This window comes from Dreissena polymorpha, chromosome 3 (assembly GCF_020536995.1).
Source record: "Dreissena polymorpha isolate Duluth1 chromosome 3, UMN_Dpol_1.0, whole genome shotgun sequence".
Taxonomy (NCBI): domain Eukaryota; kingdom Metazoa; phylum Mollusca; class Bivalvia; order Myida; family Dreissenidae; genus Dreissena; species Dreissena polymorpha.
Window position 1 is genome coordinate 103,648,938 of NC_068357.1, and position 18,902 is coordinate 103,667,839.

General features: G+C 33.8%; 1 protein-coding gene across 2 annotated transcripts in view; it reads right to left on the reverse strand.

Annotated features, from left to right (window-relative positions):
* The window catches only part of LOC127872890 (pyruvate carboxylase, mitochondrial-like), a 154,746-nt gene that overhangs the window by 111,167 nt on the left and 24,677 nt on the right, over positions 1 to 18,902 (reverse strand). For both annotated transcript variants that reach the window (XM_052416378.1, XM_052416377.1), the window contains exons 2-5: positions 16,022 to 16,272; positions 10,727 to 10,911; positions 7,887 to 8,052; positions 3,472 to 3,617 (exon numbers count right to left, since the gene is read on the reverse strand). In XM_052416378.1, coding sequence (XP_052272338.1) covers positions 3,472 to 3,617; positions 7,887 to 8,052; positions 10,727 to 10,911; positions 16,022 to 16,214 — 690 coding nt within the window. In that variant the 5' untranslated portion in view covers positions 16,215 to 16,272. The remainder of the gene's footprint in view (positions 1 to 3,471; positions 3,618 to 7,886; positions 8,053 to 10,726; positions 10,912 to 16,021; positions 16,273 to 18,902) is intronic.

An 18,902-nucleotide genomic window follows, 5' to 3' on the forward strand; every position in this document is an offset into this window, starting at 1 on the left:
GATGCCCGGTGCCTCGGGGATACGCCGCGTGAACACACGACGCGGCCGCTGAGTACTAATGATTCTGGCCGTGGCGTGACCGAGGATATGTTTGTTCCACGTTGGCTGTACTGTAACATGTCTTTTCTAAGATTTGATCTCCTGAGTTTTTGTACAAATGTGACCCAGACTGGAACTTGGTATCGTCTAGATAAACATTCAGAACAATTTTCATTTTGATTGGATAAAATGCAGCCTTTAGAGAGGTAATGAGCTCAAATTTGAAAAAGGATCACACCAAAATAGGGGATCACTATATCAAACCTCATGTTAACCAAATGTAAAAGGTTTTTACAATTAAATGAGTTCTTGCATATCCATGTATAAAACAAGTAAAATCAGTTGTATCATTAAGTTATAATAAGATAAAATGTGGGTTAATTGAACTTTAAAAGTAGGCTTTTGTTTATCACTTATTGTGCATTCCCAAAATATTGAACAGAACTCAATACATTTCAAAGAATATTATAAACAAGAGGTCCATGTTCTTAACAAGTTTGATTAAGATTGGACTATAAATGTCACTTCCAGAACGTAAACAAGCTTTTTAATTAATGTGACCTAGTGACCTACTTTTTGACCTCAAATGAGCCAGTTGTGATCTTTATTCAGATACCATTTGGATAAATTGTGTGACCAAGTTACCTAAGCATTGGACAAAAAAATGTGACTCACAACAAAGGCGATCACAAAAGCTCACCATTAGCACATGGTGCTCAGCTGGGCAGACCAATAATAAATCAGCCACCATTTAGGTTCAGGTTCTGATTTGAAATTCAGGGTTTGGGAGTGACAGTGCCCAATATAATGGAATATTTTAGACACAACACATTTTACTAACCAAATTATCAATAAGATTCAGACTTGTTGTTTTTTCTTTCTTTATTTATAATGGATGCCTACTACCGCAGTCTTCACCATGGTAGATTAGTTGTAAGTAGGCATTGACTTTGTGAGGTTCATGTTTATGAGTTATGTACAACTGCTTTTATATCACTGTTTTAAAGAAACTCTTTTAACTGTATTTATATCTTCACTCAAATCATATACATGTATTGTCATACACAAAAGACATTATTCTGATTTGTTTCCATTTCAAAGGTATTACATTGCATCTATTTGAAATTAGATCAATCAGATGTGGCTATTGAGTCATAATAAATCATGTGATTAGTTTGGTGGTTTAGCGTAATAAAAATGGAATCTTATTTAGAAAATCAAACTGAGCGGTCTGTTTTGGAAAAAAAATCATTTAATGATGATAGCTGAAACCACAAATTTGACATTGGATCTGTAAATGTGACCTTAACCTTTGAGCTAGGGTTCTTGTTACACCAGCCAGCACGCATCAGCATTTTGTATAAAAATCCAGAACAGTTGTGCCATTTTAAAATCAATCTATATATGGCAAAAATATGGCCGAGAAAGCAAACTTTGCAGAGACATACAGACAGTATTACTGACATATGCTGTTTCTTTTGAAGGAAAGCAAAAGTCATTGGGCAAAACTAACTGATAACATTCAAATTCATGGAATTAATATCCCCTGATGAATAAATTTTGTAAATAGATGGTTGCAAATCCCTTGATATATGGCATGATCCTGAAAAAAATTAGTGTAGATTTATTGTGTCTGAGATATAGCCATGAAAAATTACATCATACAAAGATAACTAAAAAGGGCAATAACTTTTATTTTAGAAAGTGTAGAGTCATGGCTATTCTGCAAGGCAATTCTCTTGATAAATATCTATACACTCATGAAGTTTCATGTTGAAATCTTGTAATGTATCTGAGATATAGCACTGACAAGTTACGTCATAAAAAAGGCAATAAGTCTTATTTAAGAAAGTGTATGGTTGTGGTTCTTGTAAATAGCACTTTGCCTTATTGATTTATATTAATCTATGAAGTTTCATGTTGATATACAGTTTTTGATATATGGAGCAGAAAAGATTGGGACCGACGGATGGAAGATAGAGCTGTAACGATTCACCCATCATTCAATTCGATACCAAATGGTCCGATTCGATTATTTTCGATTCTATTCAAATTAAACTATTTGCTGCTTATTTTGCAAACTTTTTCATGTTGTTGTTTTTTTGTGTTTGTCCAGAGCATGAATTAATATGTTTAGTATTTATTATTAACTTATTATGTTCTACATTTAAAAAGTTTTATTTTTGAAATAAAATTTAAAAACGCAACATTGTTTTATAAGTAACAAATTGAACAAAACTTCCTGTTTAGTTATTCTTAAATAACATAAAATGCACAAATTATCCTATTACCAGATAAACATCGATAGTATAACAACAATCGTATAAACTTTAGCTTTATACTATCGCTATTTTTAGATCAAATTTGGGTTTTTCCAGAAATTGGAGATTATGTTTTTGTCAACTACGCAAAGCTAAAATCATAAAAAAAATGTGATATTTTATCATTTTTAATGGAAAAGAGGAGGAAATAATAGGATAAATAGAATATTATGTGAGTTTTGGATAAAGATCAAGTTTATCATGCCTCTCGCTACCCTGGTTCTAAGCTTTGCATGATAAACTTCATGTTTATCCAAAACTCACATAGTATTCTATATGTATCACATGTGTTTAACAGAAAAAAAATATAAGTACATGTATATAAACAACTTCCAGTTAACTTCTTAACAGAATGAACACAGTTTAGTAAACAAACCATATGGGTAACTTACGTCAACAAAACGCGTTTTGCAAGTTGCCTTTGCATCAGAACCTCGCGAAACTCGAAATGTTCCCATACTTTTGATTTTAATTTTGACAGTGCCTCTTTCGGCGCGGTTGAAGAAGCCATTTTACCGGCTGATGTAATGCTCAGCATGTAATTCATTCATTCATTGGATGCCATATTGGCTATTGACCAATCACAAGACGTATTACAAATGACAATAACGTTTAGACGACGGATTTGGAAAGTAAGTTTTCAAATGCGGATCAATTGGGATTGCAGTGAATCGAATCAAATTGGCCATATTGGTATCAAAATCGAATCGACGGCATTGAACCAGTTTTTCTATGCATCAAACCGAATCGATACAGCTCTTATGGAAGAACTGACAGACAACACCAATTCTATATCCCTCCCCCACTGGCAGGGAATAATATTGATGAGTTCACCCAATAGGAATGCTGCATACACATTGTCATCATATTAAAATAGTCAGTGTATGAGATTTTGCCATGACAAATTATGGGACCAATGGAAGGAAGGAATATATCAAGTAGTAGAGGACCAATGTATGATGGTAAACACAAGAAAATATTTGGGGTAATCTTGTCACACCCCTGCAAAATCCACTCCATCAAAATTGTAATTTTGACAGACTAAGACACTGACAACTTGTGCCCCCCCCCCCTTTAGGCAGCATAAAAACAATGTGTACAAAGTGCAAACCTCTTTTTTACGGACGACTCTCATGCCACGACCTCCACCCCCATAAGCTGCCTTGAAGATCACAGGCATTCCATATGTCTCACAGAACTCAAGGGCCTGCTGTGCACTCTCAACAGGTCCTGGTGTGCCAGGGACCACTTGCACACCTAAACAGTTTGAAAATAAACATATATCCTTTTCACGAAATAAACAATCTCCTGTTGATTTATGCCCTGCGTATGCAGTAAGGGTGAAGGCATACAAATATATAATTGTTGATACTGTATATCTACTTGACACCAAAATATGATAACATTTGCAGTTGAATTTTAATTAAATCAGCTGATGAACAAAGCAATAATTAATATATATACTACCCTGATATATAAATTCTTAATTTTAACACAAATTAACTGAACTATCATGAATAGCATTGCAGTAAAAAAAAAATAATGCATAAATCCTATGTTCAATATAAATACAGGTTGTCTTGCATGTTACATACGCTTAATTTCTGACTAGAGTGGTAAATAGTTGTTCTTTTCAGATTCCACCTGGTGACCTAATTTTTGAACGCACGTGACTCAGATTCATGCGCACCTGTCACTTACATCATTTTAACAAGATGACCAACAATACAGAAAATAATTATGAGTCTTAGAACAATGGCAAATAACCATCGGATTAACGATGGAGATCATACATTCAGAAGGGATTAATGAAATGCCTGTGATAATCAACAATGCAAAGAATGTTTTAGATACCAACAACATATTTATTACTTATTATAAGGAAATTACTCAGTGGATGTACATTGTATGTCAAGGATACAAGTGTTTGCAAATTGTTAGTGTTCAGTTAAAACAGTTGACACGATTATCGTTATACAATGGGATAAGACAAACATGGTTTCATTTATATATTAGTCTATCTGTGTATAATCAGATTCATATGCATATATTGATTTATTATGTTTGTCATGCTGTAGAGTTTACTGAAACAGCATGCAACTTTAATGAAAGACATTTCAAGGTTAATATATTAATATTAATTAAAGTAAGTTAAATAAATCAATTACCATTAAAGTAGCTTGTTTATATTTTTATGTTTTTCCAACAACTGCCTCTGATGCGATTAAATGGTTCTCCCCAACCCAGGTATTCACAGAACGCTTTCACCCTTTTTGCCTAAACTGTGTGTTAAAATGCACTTTTTGAAAGTAATGCGCCATGCCCTTTAACCCTCCTGGGAAAAACACTAAAATAGTACATATTATAAGTTTTATAAGCTTTGTCTTCTTTGAAAATGACTACACATCTAAACTCAAAGCCCTGAAGGCACTGCCTGTTGTTTGCTCTTTGAACGTATTAAATATTACTTACAGTCACTGGACATGACATTCGACATTTTAACGTAGGACAATCAAACGGCCAGGAAAAATAGAAACACCGATGTTACTTACTTTTAATTGTCTACAGTAGTGAGATTTAAAAAAAAAATCAAGGGGGAAAATGACATTGATTTACAATCCTTCATAATTTTAAACAGGATTCACACAAACTCCACTTATGATTACAAAGATGACATTCAACATATATCTAAAATGACGCTTTTTTAAAATCTCACAATGAATGACATAGTAATGGCCCGGACAAGCTCATTTATGGCCATTTTTTACCTTTGAACTCAAAGTGTGAAATTGACCTTGGAGATATCGACATAATTCTTTAGCATAACACCATCCAATGATTGTGAACAAATGTACCGAGTAATTTTAAAATCTCACAATGAATGACATAGTTATGGCCCGGACAAGATCATTTATGGCCATTTTGACCTTTGAACTCAAAGTGTGACCATGACCTTGGAGATATCGACTCATTTTTTCGCGTGAGACACCGTCCAATTATGGTGAACAAATGTGCCAAATGATTTAAAAATCTCACAATGAACAACATAGTTATGGCCCGGACAAGCTCATTTATGGCCATTTTTTACCTTTGAACTCAAAGTGTGACCTTGACCTTGGAGATATCGACGTAATTGTTTCGCAAGACGCACCATCCAATGATGGTGAACAAATGTACCAAATGATTTCAAAATCTGACAATGAACGACATAGTTATGGCCCGGACAAGCTCATTTATGCAATGATAATACAATTTGTAACATTGTAATTAATATGATTAAAATTCTTCCTATTTCTATTTATATAGATGCGAAGAAAACTGAAATCTACTAAATGCTATTAAATGTGTTTCACTATCTATACAGTTCAAGTAGCTCTCACAACTAAATTCTTTGTTAAATATATAGTGTGATATCTAAGCTGACTCTGCGGCTGATATTGACTGAAAGTGCGAATTCTCATCAGTGAGAGTAATTGTACATCAGAATTTTGAGATAATTGCAACCGGCATCTGATGGAAATAAGGAGCATGTTAAGACTTATCGCCCATGTAAAATTATATTGTACTAAACTGTTTACAGTTGGTGTCCCCATTTTCACTTTTTTTTAATAATAAAACTTTTTTTAAAAGAAGCTGATTCATATATAATGAGTATCGAGAATTTCAATTGTTTTACAGTATTTTAATTAATGTTATTTTAATTTTGTCTAGCATCCAATAGCATTTTATTTAATGTTTATTCAAAATTCCTACGTAGATTTTATCTTAGTTACATGCAACACACAATGGAGACTTCTTATATCGTAATACATGCTTCTAGTATACATGTGGAAAGTGTCTTGAGTGCCACCACTTTTTAACATTGTGTCTTATAGATTATCTGAAACAGTAAACTCAACAAAAGTTGTAATGCAACATAAAGTAAAATTCAATTGAACGTTTTTTTCTATGTTTATATGATTTACAAAGAGGCTATGATGTCTGCTATATTATTTGAATTCTGACAGACTTGTGCTCATACAAAATTATTGCAAAACCAAGAAGAATTAAATTTGCTTTTACCAATAGACCTGAAAAAAAGAAAATTGACAATCACAATACATTCTAGTTAGAAGCGTTTTATAATGTTCGCCTAGTGTATTTATTATAGTACCAACGAGTAAACTGATATTTTTAATATGTATTAAATATGGAGTAAGAAGTTAAATATAAGATATACTATATAAATTATATGGGATTTAACTGTGTTAGCTACTTTGATATGTTGACTGGTCACTTAAACAATCATTGTTTTGACAGATGACACGTGCTCAAGCGTACATAGTTCAAAATATGATGCTAAAGGAAATCAAATTGACTAAAATATTTAAAAAAAGCAATTTTCACAACCAAGATATCTGCTTGTGTAATTTGTCATATGACACAATAACAAAATTGTAAAATATATATTTGGTCAGAAAATCAATGACAATTGTAAAAAAAACCTGTTTTTCGAAATCTAAAACGTGTTGAGCAAGTTCTAAATATTCATTTAGTTAGCTCAACATCTGATGCCGATTGACCAAGTAAATCAAATATCCCAGCACTCAAACATTTGTGGAGGTATAACTATATCTGTCAAAGGAATATGCACCAATTTCTACAAACTCCAAAGTGACCTAAACATGTAAGCCAGCAACTTAGTCTCTAAACATAGAACATAATTATTCATTTGGATCTTAAATTCGTCACTCAGTCCACATACAAAATAGACGAAAATTAATGCTTGGTTTCACAGTACGACAATTTACCTTGAATGCGTGATCTTGAGATTGGAATTAGAGACCAGGTTCTTTTAGCAACATTCAATTTCATCATGTTGATTAATTTTGCCAAATTATTTGACCATCCATAAATGCTGGACAAAGATAGCTCCAGACAAAGTGTCAAGTACACAGTCTGTGTGTTTGACCTTTACCATTGAGTTGTTAACTTGACTTTGATCTAGGGACCTGGTTGTTGTCCTTAAAACTCCATCTTATGCTGATCACTTTCCATCAATGCTTGACAAAGTTATGCCTCAGACAAAGTGTCAAGTACTAATTTCCTTAATTTGATCTTTGGCCTTGAATTGTGGCAAGTTCATTGAAAATCCATACATGCGTAAAATTTCCTAAATTTTACACATGACCTTGAATTTTGACCTTGAATTGACCTTGACCCTATGGAATGGTTGCTGCGCACAACAGTCAATCTTATTACTCTTTAACTAATTGCAAATTATTTTAAAGTCTTGCATAAAGTTATTCTCAAAATATTTCCCATCTGCTTCTGGATCAAATGAGTTGTGTTTTTAAACAGCACAAAAAAATTATGTATCCTCCAAACTTGAATTTCCATCATATGGCGGAAAATTTCCACCCAAACATTATGTATAAGCTTGATTTTATAACTTAAAGCAATATCACTGTTTTATAATAATGGTACAGGCCTTCAATAGAGAATTGTCTTTGGTCAGTCTTTTAAAACAGCAACACAATTGCTTACCCGCCTCAATAGCCGCCTGTCTCGCCTCCACTTTGTCTCCCATACGTCTCACAACCTCCGGGGAGGGGCCTATGAACTTGATTCCTGCGTCAACAATAGCCTGGGCAAAGTCGTGTCTCTCAGATAGGAAACCATAGCCAGGGTGGATGGCATCTACACCATGCTCCTGTTTATGAATGGAGTATTACTATTTTGTGAGTTTCTTTTTTTTCCTAGGTTTTGCAGTACATTTTTACTACAAGTGCCCACATTTGAAAGCAAGATGTCCTTCTTAAGCGCCAAGATTCACCAATTAGTAAAAGAGGATTTTTTATCTATATGATTGTGTTATAAATTTGACTTCTGATTAAGTTTGTTTACCCCTTATAACACAGATCTGTTGTGGGCAGACAGATTACTGGAAAAACTATTCTTCCCAAGTTGGAAAATTAGGAAAATAAAAAGGCTTCTGGTTGGTCAAACATTTTGAAATCATAAAATAAAAAGTCTGGTACACATAAAATCAAGTCATACCAAAAAAACTGCATTATCTAATGGCACCCAGGTTTTAATCATTCAACAAGTTCTCTTGACATGTTGATCATGTTTGTCAATTTTATTTTAAAATCTCATCATGCATGGCAAAGCACATTACAAGACACTACATTTCGCACACATAAACACGCACATATAGTTATATACTCCATAATCAGCGTAGCAGGGGCATAAAAAGCAAATAATTTTAACATTTAAACAAAATACTATTATCGGCTAGACAAGAATACAATATTTTAATAATATCCATAAAAGCAATATACACAACTATCAAGCTTCCACTGTGACCTTGAGCTAGCAAAATGGTTATCAACTTGATCTGGTGATATTTGAGTAAATTTGTTCTGAAAATGCTTCAAATGCTTCATGTATGACACACAGCCAGACACAAAATGCTAACAGATACATTTGTACAAACATACCATACTTACATATGTACACACAAACATTCATATGGACAAAGTAAAATCAGAATACCCTTCAGTCATTTTTATGGCTTGGACATTAACAAAAGAACATAACTATGTCAAAAATTTTTTTTTTAATCCTATAATAAGGATTATGGGAAAAGCTTAACCTTCCGAGTTTAATGAAGTTTTTTAAGGAAAGGAAATCATGTTTGTAAGAATCATAAATTTATTTTGAACAGAGATAATAACTGAGTGAAGAGCTTATAACAAAACTCAATATGTGTTTGACTATATTTTACATGTGTACAAACAATTAGTTAAATATGTCAAGTCATTCCGAGTTATCTTCACTTCAGGATGAAAACAAACAGATAGACTAGCTCATTCCTATATATATCATCTTAAACTTGACAAGAAATATCTTTTAAAAAGATATCAGGCGTATATCCTGATTTTCAAATAGAAGATGTTAATGTAAGTTTCTAAATAATTAAATTGAAAACAAAGGTTTAATTCTTGTTGTTTTCACATGTGCAATCACATCATATGTGTCCTCACATTGCTTATAATAACATTTATTGTTTTGCCATCTAAATAGGAGGCCAGCAAAGCTCAAGCCCAGCCTGCGCTATTGCCTAGAATAAGATAGTATGGCCGCATATAGCATAAGACTCATTTTTGCATAATGCGGGTCTTTTAAAATCCCATTGTATCTTGACAAAGGAACAACTAACCCATACTTTTCAATAGAAAATTGTGTTATTAATAGCACAAGTCAGTAGCCTTTTATGGCGGACAGGAACTATTGCAATACAAGCTGACTGCCAACCTTCATTAATAAACGATTTCCCTCTTATCTATTATAACAATTATATCTTAACTATTATATTTGTGTACTTTTTTCTCACAATTGATTTATTTCCCTAAAATGTGTGTTATTTTATATCTTGATAGCCAAAATGATTTATCAACATAAGGTGTTTAACGATAGTCCATTCTGTCTTCCCCTGATGATCTACAGACCAAGAACTGACCCTGAAATTGTATTAGATGCATATTTAATGTCTAACTGTAAAAGGGTTTAAATTTAAGTCTATGTGTCTTATGAACATGAAGAGTTTAAGTCTATGTGTCTTATGAACATGAAGAGTTTAAGTCTATGTGTCTTATGAACATGAAGAGTTTAAGTCTATGTGTCTTATGAACATGAAGAGTTTAAGTCTATGTGTCTTATGAACATGAAGAGTTTAAGTCTATGTGTCTTATGAACATGAAGAGTTTAAGTCTATGTGTCTTATGAACATGAAGAGTTTAAGTCTATGTGTCTTATGAACATGAAGAGTTTAAGTCTATGTGTCTTATGAACATGAAGAGTTTAAGTCTATGTGTCTTATGAACATGAAGAGTTTAAGTCTATGTGTCTTATGAACATGAAGAGTTTAAGTCTATGTGTCTTATGAACATGAAGAGTTTAAGTCTATGTGTCTTATGAACATGAAGAGTTTAAGTCTATGTGTCTTATGAACATGAAGAGTTTAAGTCTATGTGTCTTATGAACATGAAGAGTTTAAGTCTATGTGTCTTATGAACATGAAGAGTTTAAGTCTATGTGTCTTATGAACATGAAGAGTTTAAGTCTATGTGTCTTATGAACATGAAGAGAGTAATCCAGATGTCTCTAAACCGATAAGTATTACATCCAATACGCTGTACAAAAACAGCAGTAATGTGGCCTACATTCTGGAGGATTCTCTCAAATAAGCCAATGAAAAATTCATTCAGGTCTAGTAGAAGGTAATTTCCCTAACATTTAATAGGCTGTTGAGAAAGAGCATATCAGTTGAAAAGCTGGTTTAAAGCTACAGGAAAAAATCAATGTTTACCAATACCAGTTACCTTTGCAATGGTGATGATTTCTGGTATGTTAAGATAAGCAGCCACAGGTGGCAGCCCCTTTCCAATTAGGTAAGACTCATCTGCCTTCTGCCTGTGCATATGCATCTTGTCTTGCTCTGAGTATATGGCCACTGTTCTGATGTTCATTTCTGTACACGCTCGGAACACTCGAATGGCTATCTCTCCTACACAAAGAGATTTATATATGAGCATGTTTTTTCTGTCCTCACTTTTGGATACGTTCCCAATAATTTGTTGAATGTTAAATCATCTTTTTTAGTGTGAACCATGAAATACAAACTGTGTTTGGAAAAGAAAGCATATTACTTGCCCTAATGATCAAACAATAAAACTTGTGTTTATTGCACACCTACAGTAAACGGGGCTATTTTACGCATAAATTTCAAAAATGACACCTATTTGAAACCAATTGAGAGTCCCCCAGATGCATCTTTTTGAATAACTGGGATCCTCAGGTCAATTCATTAACAAACAAAACCTTTAAAGCAACCTCCTATTCAAACTCAAGCCAACACAAGTTATTTCCTCACACCTGTTTAAAAATCGAATTAATCAAGTGCAGTAATGTTTATAAATTGTCGCATATTTTTTCCACATCCCATCCTCTAGGCCAGAATTTTTTAATTCAATGATTTTCGGACCCGCCGACTCCAATTTATAAAATAAAAATCTCGATTTTTTTTTCGATGCCAAAAGGTGGCTTTTAAACACGAAACGCTTGCGGGGTTTTAGAAAAAGTTCAAATGAGTTATAAATCATCATAATAAACCCAGTTTTAATTACCCACATTAATACGTGAACCTCCTTCATCATGTACATGTGCTGGAATTTACCAACAGCTACGCCATCATTGTTTGTGCAAGAACGCTACAACGCTTTCATCAGCAAAGTCTGCTAATTTCCCAATAATTATGCAACTGTCAAATGAAATCCTGAATGGAATTGATTTGTAAGTAAATATTTTATTATTTCTTTACAATTTTATAAAATTGATAGTATTAAAATGACTAAAAAAATTTATGAAAGCAATAAGAAAAGACCGATTTTAATTTAACAGGTGCGTGAAATGCGAAACCCATTTACGCCTATCAACTTTAAACCTTCCATATTTTACGCACAAATACTGTCATATTTTAGAGAAAAATTGAGACAATTAAAACAAAACTAGTGACCTGAAAATCAATAGGGGTCATCTGCGAGTCATGATCAATGTACCTATGAAGTTTCATGATCCTAGGCATAAGCGTTCTTGAGTTATCATCCGGAAACCATTTTACTATTTCATGTCACCGTGACCTTGACCTTTGACCTAGTGACCTGAAAATCAATAGGGGTCATCTGCCAGCCATTATCAATCTACCTACGAAGTTTCATGATCCTAGGCATAAGCGTTCTTGAGTTAACATCCGGAAACCATTTTACTATTTCGGGTCACTGTGACCTTGACCTTTGACCTAGTGACCTGAAAATCAATAGGGGTCATCTGCGAGTCATGATCAATCTACCTATAAAGTTTCATGATCCTAGGCCTAAGTGTTCTTGAGTTATCATCCGGAAACTATTTTACTATTTCGGGTCACTGTGACCTTGACCTTTGACCTAGTGACCTGAAAATCAATAGGGGTCATCTGAGAGTCATGACCAATCTACCTATCAAGTTTCATGATCCTAGGCCTAAGCGTTCTTGAGTTATCATCCGGAAACCATTTTACTATTTCGGGTCACCGTGACCTTGACCTTTGACCTAGTGACCTTAAAATCAATAGGGGTCATCTGCGAGTCATGATCAATGTACCTATGAAGTTTCATGATTATAGGCCCAAGCGTTCTTGAGTTATCATCCGGAAACCACCTGGTGGATGGACCGACCGACAAACCGACCGACCGACATGTGCAAAGCAATATACCCCCTCTTCTTCGAAGGGGGGCATAAAAATAAATTCAAATGATAGCAAAAAAAACTTTTTTTGTTCCACGCACGAAGTCTGCAAAATGCACAGGTACTATGACCAAAATGCTCAGCAAAAAAATCACCAAAAAGTTTATTATAGACAAGTGAAAAAATTGCATAAATTTTGAACTAGTTAAGATATTTTTAAAATTCAAACTAATTTAAAAACTGCACATCAAGACCTACAGTCTGATTATGATCATTTTACACCTCAACATGTTTGAAAAAAATCACTGTGGTTGCTTAGTCAAAAGAACTTCATACCATAACATTTTTAAAATGAGTGCATATTTGGTCACCCATCTTTTTTTTTTCTGTCCTCCTACCCCGACACTTTTAGAAAAAAAATCCGAAAATCATTTTATTAATTTTTTTTGACCCAGTATGGAGCTAAAGCCCTTACGCTTTATCTGACAGTATGAGCATGCTTCCAGTAATGTAGAATTGATTAATGCAGTTTGAAATGGCCACTTGCTGATGTGTTACAAATTTACAGTTTTAGCTTCCTAGAAACTTGTCCCTCAAAGGCTTTTGATGTCTGCCAACACGATTCAAAACTTGCAGTATTTTTTAGGCATAGGTTTAATTGATGTCATCTGGTAACACTGTTGTGATTGTCATAGACTTTTGTATTTAACTCTTTCAGTGCTGGAACCAAATTGTGAAGGCCTTTGCAAACTGTTTGCTATTCTGATAGTATTCTTTGAAAAAAATTGAAGAAAATGCTAATTTTAGAAATTCAGCAGACGACATTTTAGCAGATGACAAATTTCCCAGCATGCAAAGGGTTAACTGGTTTTATTGTTGTTTCAAATGGAATTATCATTGCAGGGTAATGATAATATTTTGTTTACAAATAAAGTAAATGTATATAAGTGGGGCCTGTATGTAAATATATTAAGCACTATTATGCACACTTGCCTTAAAAGAGTTATTTTATTTTTTCCAACATGATTTTTTATTTAAGTATAAACAATAAAGAGAACATAATGAGTGGGAATCCTAATGTACATTTTGTATTTGGGGTTTTAATAATGAAACCAACAATTATATTATTTATTATTTTATATTCATTCTTTATTTAAATGGATTTTTTGCTGGAAATTTGAAAGCATGTGCAATATTCATTGGGACTCCTATTTTTTCCTTTTGGACTCCTACTTTTTCCAAGTAAGGAGTCCAAGGACTCCTGTTTTAACATCCCAGTGAGACCCCTGCTAAAGCAAGAAGAAAGCAGATTGAAGTTGAGATGTTTGGACATTCAAGATGGCTTTTGAGGAAAAGGCTTAAATTCATGGTCATTAAAATTACATTTGAAAACTTTAAAAATGCGTAAATCTTTAAGTCTTTTTCCAAAGGCTCACTTTTTAAGACTGAGACTTCAAATTCCTCTTTTTTTTACATATAATTTCAAATAAAATCAATGTTTAAAACTAAATTGGTGATATAACTGTTCTAGTTCAACCATATTACATCCTGATTGAATGTAAATAAACTCAACATGGTCGAGGGAAGGAAGTGCGAAGTTAGTGGGAACACTTAAAGACTATCATGTATTAAACAATTCTGTTATGAATCAGAATGCTTAGAATGTTGAACAGTTGTAAACATTGGGGTATTTATGGGGTCCCACTGTGTCACGAATTTTAAGGAAAATGGATAATTTTAAAGTAACTTCGCATTTTATCGTGAACAAACTGGCGCTAATTTGGGATTTGGATGTAAGCGGCTGAAAGGTATTATTTTTGGCAGGAATAGCAGCCTTTTATTAAAAGTTGGCAGAAGGCCGGAGTGAGCTGGGGTAAGTGTTATTACAAGGTATGTTGCGAATTAAGAAAAATCTCCAATTATTAATTGAATTGCAGCATAAACAACCTAACAAACAGACAGAACTTTTGCTGTATACAGTTCATGCAGAACTAGATGTCACTTAGCAGAGAACTCTTTATCAAAATACGACATCGAGTACCCAACCCCATGTCACAACATACATATAGTAAACTATGATAGACTATATATGTGATTTACGAATTGTATACAGTAAAAAATTTGAAGAAGAATCACTTTTGAACGAGACAAACATTTATGACAGAAATAGGATAGATGTAAAAGATATAACTGGAACTACGGAATTTTTTAGATCACTTTGTGTCACTGTTACATCTTTATTTTTCCATGGTTACATCCTGTATGAAACTACTGTTTTGAGGTTTTTTAACATTCAATTGGAAAAAGTTTGTATAGTCACCTGTTAAGCCCCTTCGAATTAATCTTTAACTTGACTGTGCAACAAATATCATTTCTGGGCAAGAGACTTGAATCAAATAATGTGTTGCATTGTACCCTGTAAAAAATTTTGGCATGTTATTCATATTGTTCCAGGAGTAGCTCAATGTTCCGTCCAAGTTACCTTAAGGCTAAAATATGTGCTTATATTGTTTAAAACAACATTGGGGTCAAATTTAAATTTTCAAGATTAAGGTTATCTGTGTTTTGTTTTACAGAGTATACCAGCAATATAATCAAATGTGTTTAGAACAGGAATGTATTTGACGAATATTATGTGATGTAACTTGACTACAAATTGTATTGTCCATGTTACTCCATTGCATCCAAAGTATTGACAATGGAAAAGGAAAATTCTTTTATAAGCAACCCTGTTTTCAGTGTTACATCACTAATTTATGTGTAATATAATCACATATTTTTTCCAAACTACTGTTAAGTTTATCTCCAAATGTAAGTAATTGACATGTGCTTGACACTGCAGTAGAAATTTATCAAATCAATGCATATTTATTTTTCAATAAAAGTTGGACACCAAGAGATTAGGGACGTAACAAAAAGTGGCCGGACAGAAAAATTTTTTGCTCATATATCATAAGTCACATCCAAAGTTTTTTGTTTCTACCTATAATAGTTTTTAACCCTTTACCACTTTATGGATACGTATTTTTACACATTTGTTGTCCCTTAGAAAGTTAAATTTAATTTAAGACTTTTCTTACTTAATTCAAGTTTTAAAGGCTTTATTTCCAACCCTTTGATACTGATGAGCAGCAAACAGCATAAAACCTGAACAGACTGCGAGTCACTCTTAAAATCATGAACATCTTCCTTTCCAGCAATAAACCAGCATACTGATTAAGTTGATAACAGAAATAAGCATCCTTTAGATACCATACAGAAAGTAATTTATTGTAACAAGCCCCTTAACATTAGACCTGTTAACCTCAATCAATAGCTGTCCTCCTTTCCTGCCAATGTCCTCACAATAAGATATTGGTGCTTAAGAAAGTTTAAAACAAAACATAGAGACCAACCTCTATTTGCGACCATCAGTTTTGTGATTGTATCTGTATCTCTGGGGAACGGTGTTGCTGAGCGTGCAGTACAGTAGCCAATGCCCAGGGGCAGCCTGAATCCTGGGCGTGCCTTTAAGGTTGCAGGACCCTCAGAAAGCTGCAAACTTGCAACATCACGCAACTGTCTAGCTCGGGACTGTAACCTCAGCATGGTCAGCGGCTATCAATTACACTTTTTGGTAGAGGATTTATCAATATTTGAAGACTTTCTGAAACAAACAAGATGCCATGATTGCATATCTTATTCACCAATGTTAATTGATCAAACAAGTAGAAAAAATAGTAAAATAATCTGAAAAAGTTTAAGCCAGAGATGTTTAATTAATTACAAAATGGTTAAATTTTCTTTTTTATTCTTTGTTATATAAACCTGTCCACAAAAATTGATATCAGATAAAAACAAATTGTCATTGTTTTCATGTCCCAGCCATCCTGCTCGATACAAATTTATTGTTAAGATCATTGCAAGCAAAAACAAGAGATGTTTTTGTCAGAAACACACTGCGCTGCTTTGATTTGTATGTTTTTATTATTTATTTATTTTTACCTTTGACCATGAAGGATGACCTTGACCTTTCACTTCTCAAAATGTGCAGCTCTATGACATACACATTCATGCCAAATATCAAGTTTCTATCTTCAATATTGCAAAAGTTATGACCAATGTTAAAGTTTTCGGACGGACACACAGACTGACAGACAGACAGATGTACTGACGGACAGTTCAACTGCTATATGCCACCCTACCAGGGGCATAGGAAACAAAAAGCATTTAAATGTCAAACAAAGTATTAAGTATGTCAAATTAACAGTCCTTTTTTCATGAAACTCAGTCAGAACATTTGTTCCAACCTCCCCCAGTTTAAAAATGGCTCAAGCTCATGGAAAAACATGGCAGCCACAGAGAGGGCAGTTTACTTGGCCTAGTTTGCAACAGAAAAAACAAGAAATATCTTTTAAAAAGATATACAGCGTTGTTTGTGATCGTTGTTGATGAACAATCAAAAGTTATATCTATGAGATCAAAGATAACGAATGCCTTTTATCTGCACAGTTCTTAGCTGCATCACACGCAAATCAATTACGGATTGTTGCGCCACATTTCGTGGCTTATTTCGCTTTATTAGATATTTTTAATCAGATATATATTAACAGAAAAACACAAGAAGAACAAGACTATTGTCAAGCAATATGGTCCCCTACCGGCTCCACCATTGTCAGAAATTCCACCATTTTCAGAATTTTTTGTGTTGTTTTTTTTTGGTTGCCATAGCAACCACAATTTTTGACGTAGGAACAAAATGAAATGACGTTCATAATGTCCATATTGCCATCAATCCATGTTGCAAGTTTCATGAAAAAATATGAAGAACTTTTTAAGTTATCGCAGGATCCAGAAAAATGTGACGGACAGACAGACAGACTGACTGACTGACACACAGAGAGCAAACCATAAGTCCCCTCCGGTTTCACCGGTAGGGGACAATAAAACTAAATTAAAGCATATAGGTCAGCCCGAAGCCTGAAATATTTATATGTGCGTTCTTCCAACAGACCCATTTAAGTGGTTTGTCAGACATTCTTATTTGATTTGATTATTAATCGTGAATCATTGCCCTCATGCTTAATAAATTGGTCAACATGGTGGAATATTTAAAATTGAATTAATCAAAATTGGTAATTATCATGCATTGTTGATAAGAATCTATGATTGACAAACCATAACTAGAGCTTTGTTACAGACGTGACGTATTATACCCCCACGTGCCGCATTGACACAGACTATTTTGCATGCTGTCTTCACAAAACAAGAGAATCTAATTTATGGCGATTTTTATGAATTATTATGCCATTATCATTCATAGCCATTTTGACCTTTGAACTCTTAAATTCTTTCACATGACACGCTGTGAACAAAATTAATGTACAGAGTCATTTTAAAATCTCACAATAAATGACATAGTTATGGCCCAGACAAGATCATTTATTGCCATTTTTGACCTTTGAACTAAGAGTGTGACCTTGACCTTGGAGATATCGACGTAATTCTTTCGCGCAACACACCGTCCAATGATGGTGAACAAAAGAGCCAAATAATTTTAAAATCTCAATAAACAACATAGTTATGGTCCGGACAAGCTCATTTATGGCAATTTTGGACCTTTGAACTCAAAGTGTGACCTTGACCTTGGAGATATCGACGTAATTCTTTAGCGGGACACACCTTCAAATGATTGTGAACAAATGTGCCAAATGATTTTAAAATCTCACAATGAACAACATAGTTATGGCCCAGACAAGATCATTTATGGCCATTTTTGACCTTTGAACTCAAAATGTGACCTTGACCTTGGAGATATTGAAGTAATTCTTTTGCTTCACACACCGTCCAATGATGGTGAACATATGTGCCAAATGATTTTTAAATCTCACAATGAACAACATAGTTATGGCCTGGACAAGCTCATTTATGGCCATTTTTGACCTTTGAACTCAAAGTGTGACCTTGACCTTGGAGATATCGTTGTAATTCTTTCGCATGACACACCGTCCAATGATAGTGAACAAATGTGCCCAATTATTTTTAATTCTCACAATGAACAACATAGTTATGGCCCCGACAAGCTCATTTATGGCCATTTTTTACCTTTGAACTTTAAGTGTGACCTTGACCTTGGAGATATCTACGTAATTCTTTTGCGCGACTTACCGTCCAATGATGGTGAACAAATGTGCCAAATGATTTTAAAATCTTAAAATGAACGACATAGTTATGGCCCGGACAAGCTCATTTATGATCGTTGAACTCAAAGTGTGACCTTGACCTTGGAGATATTGA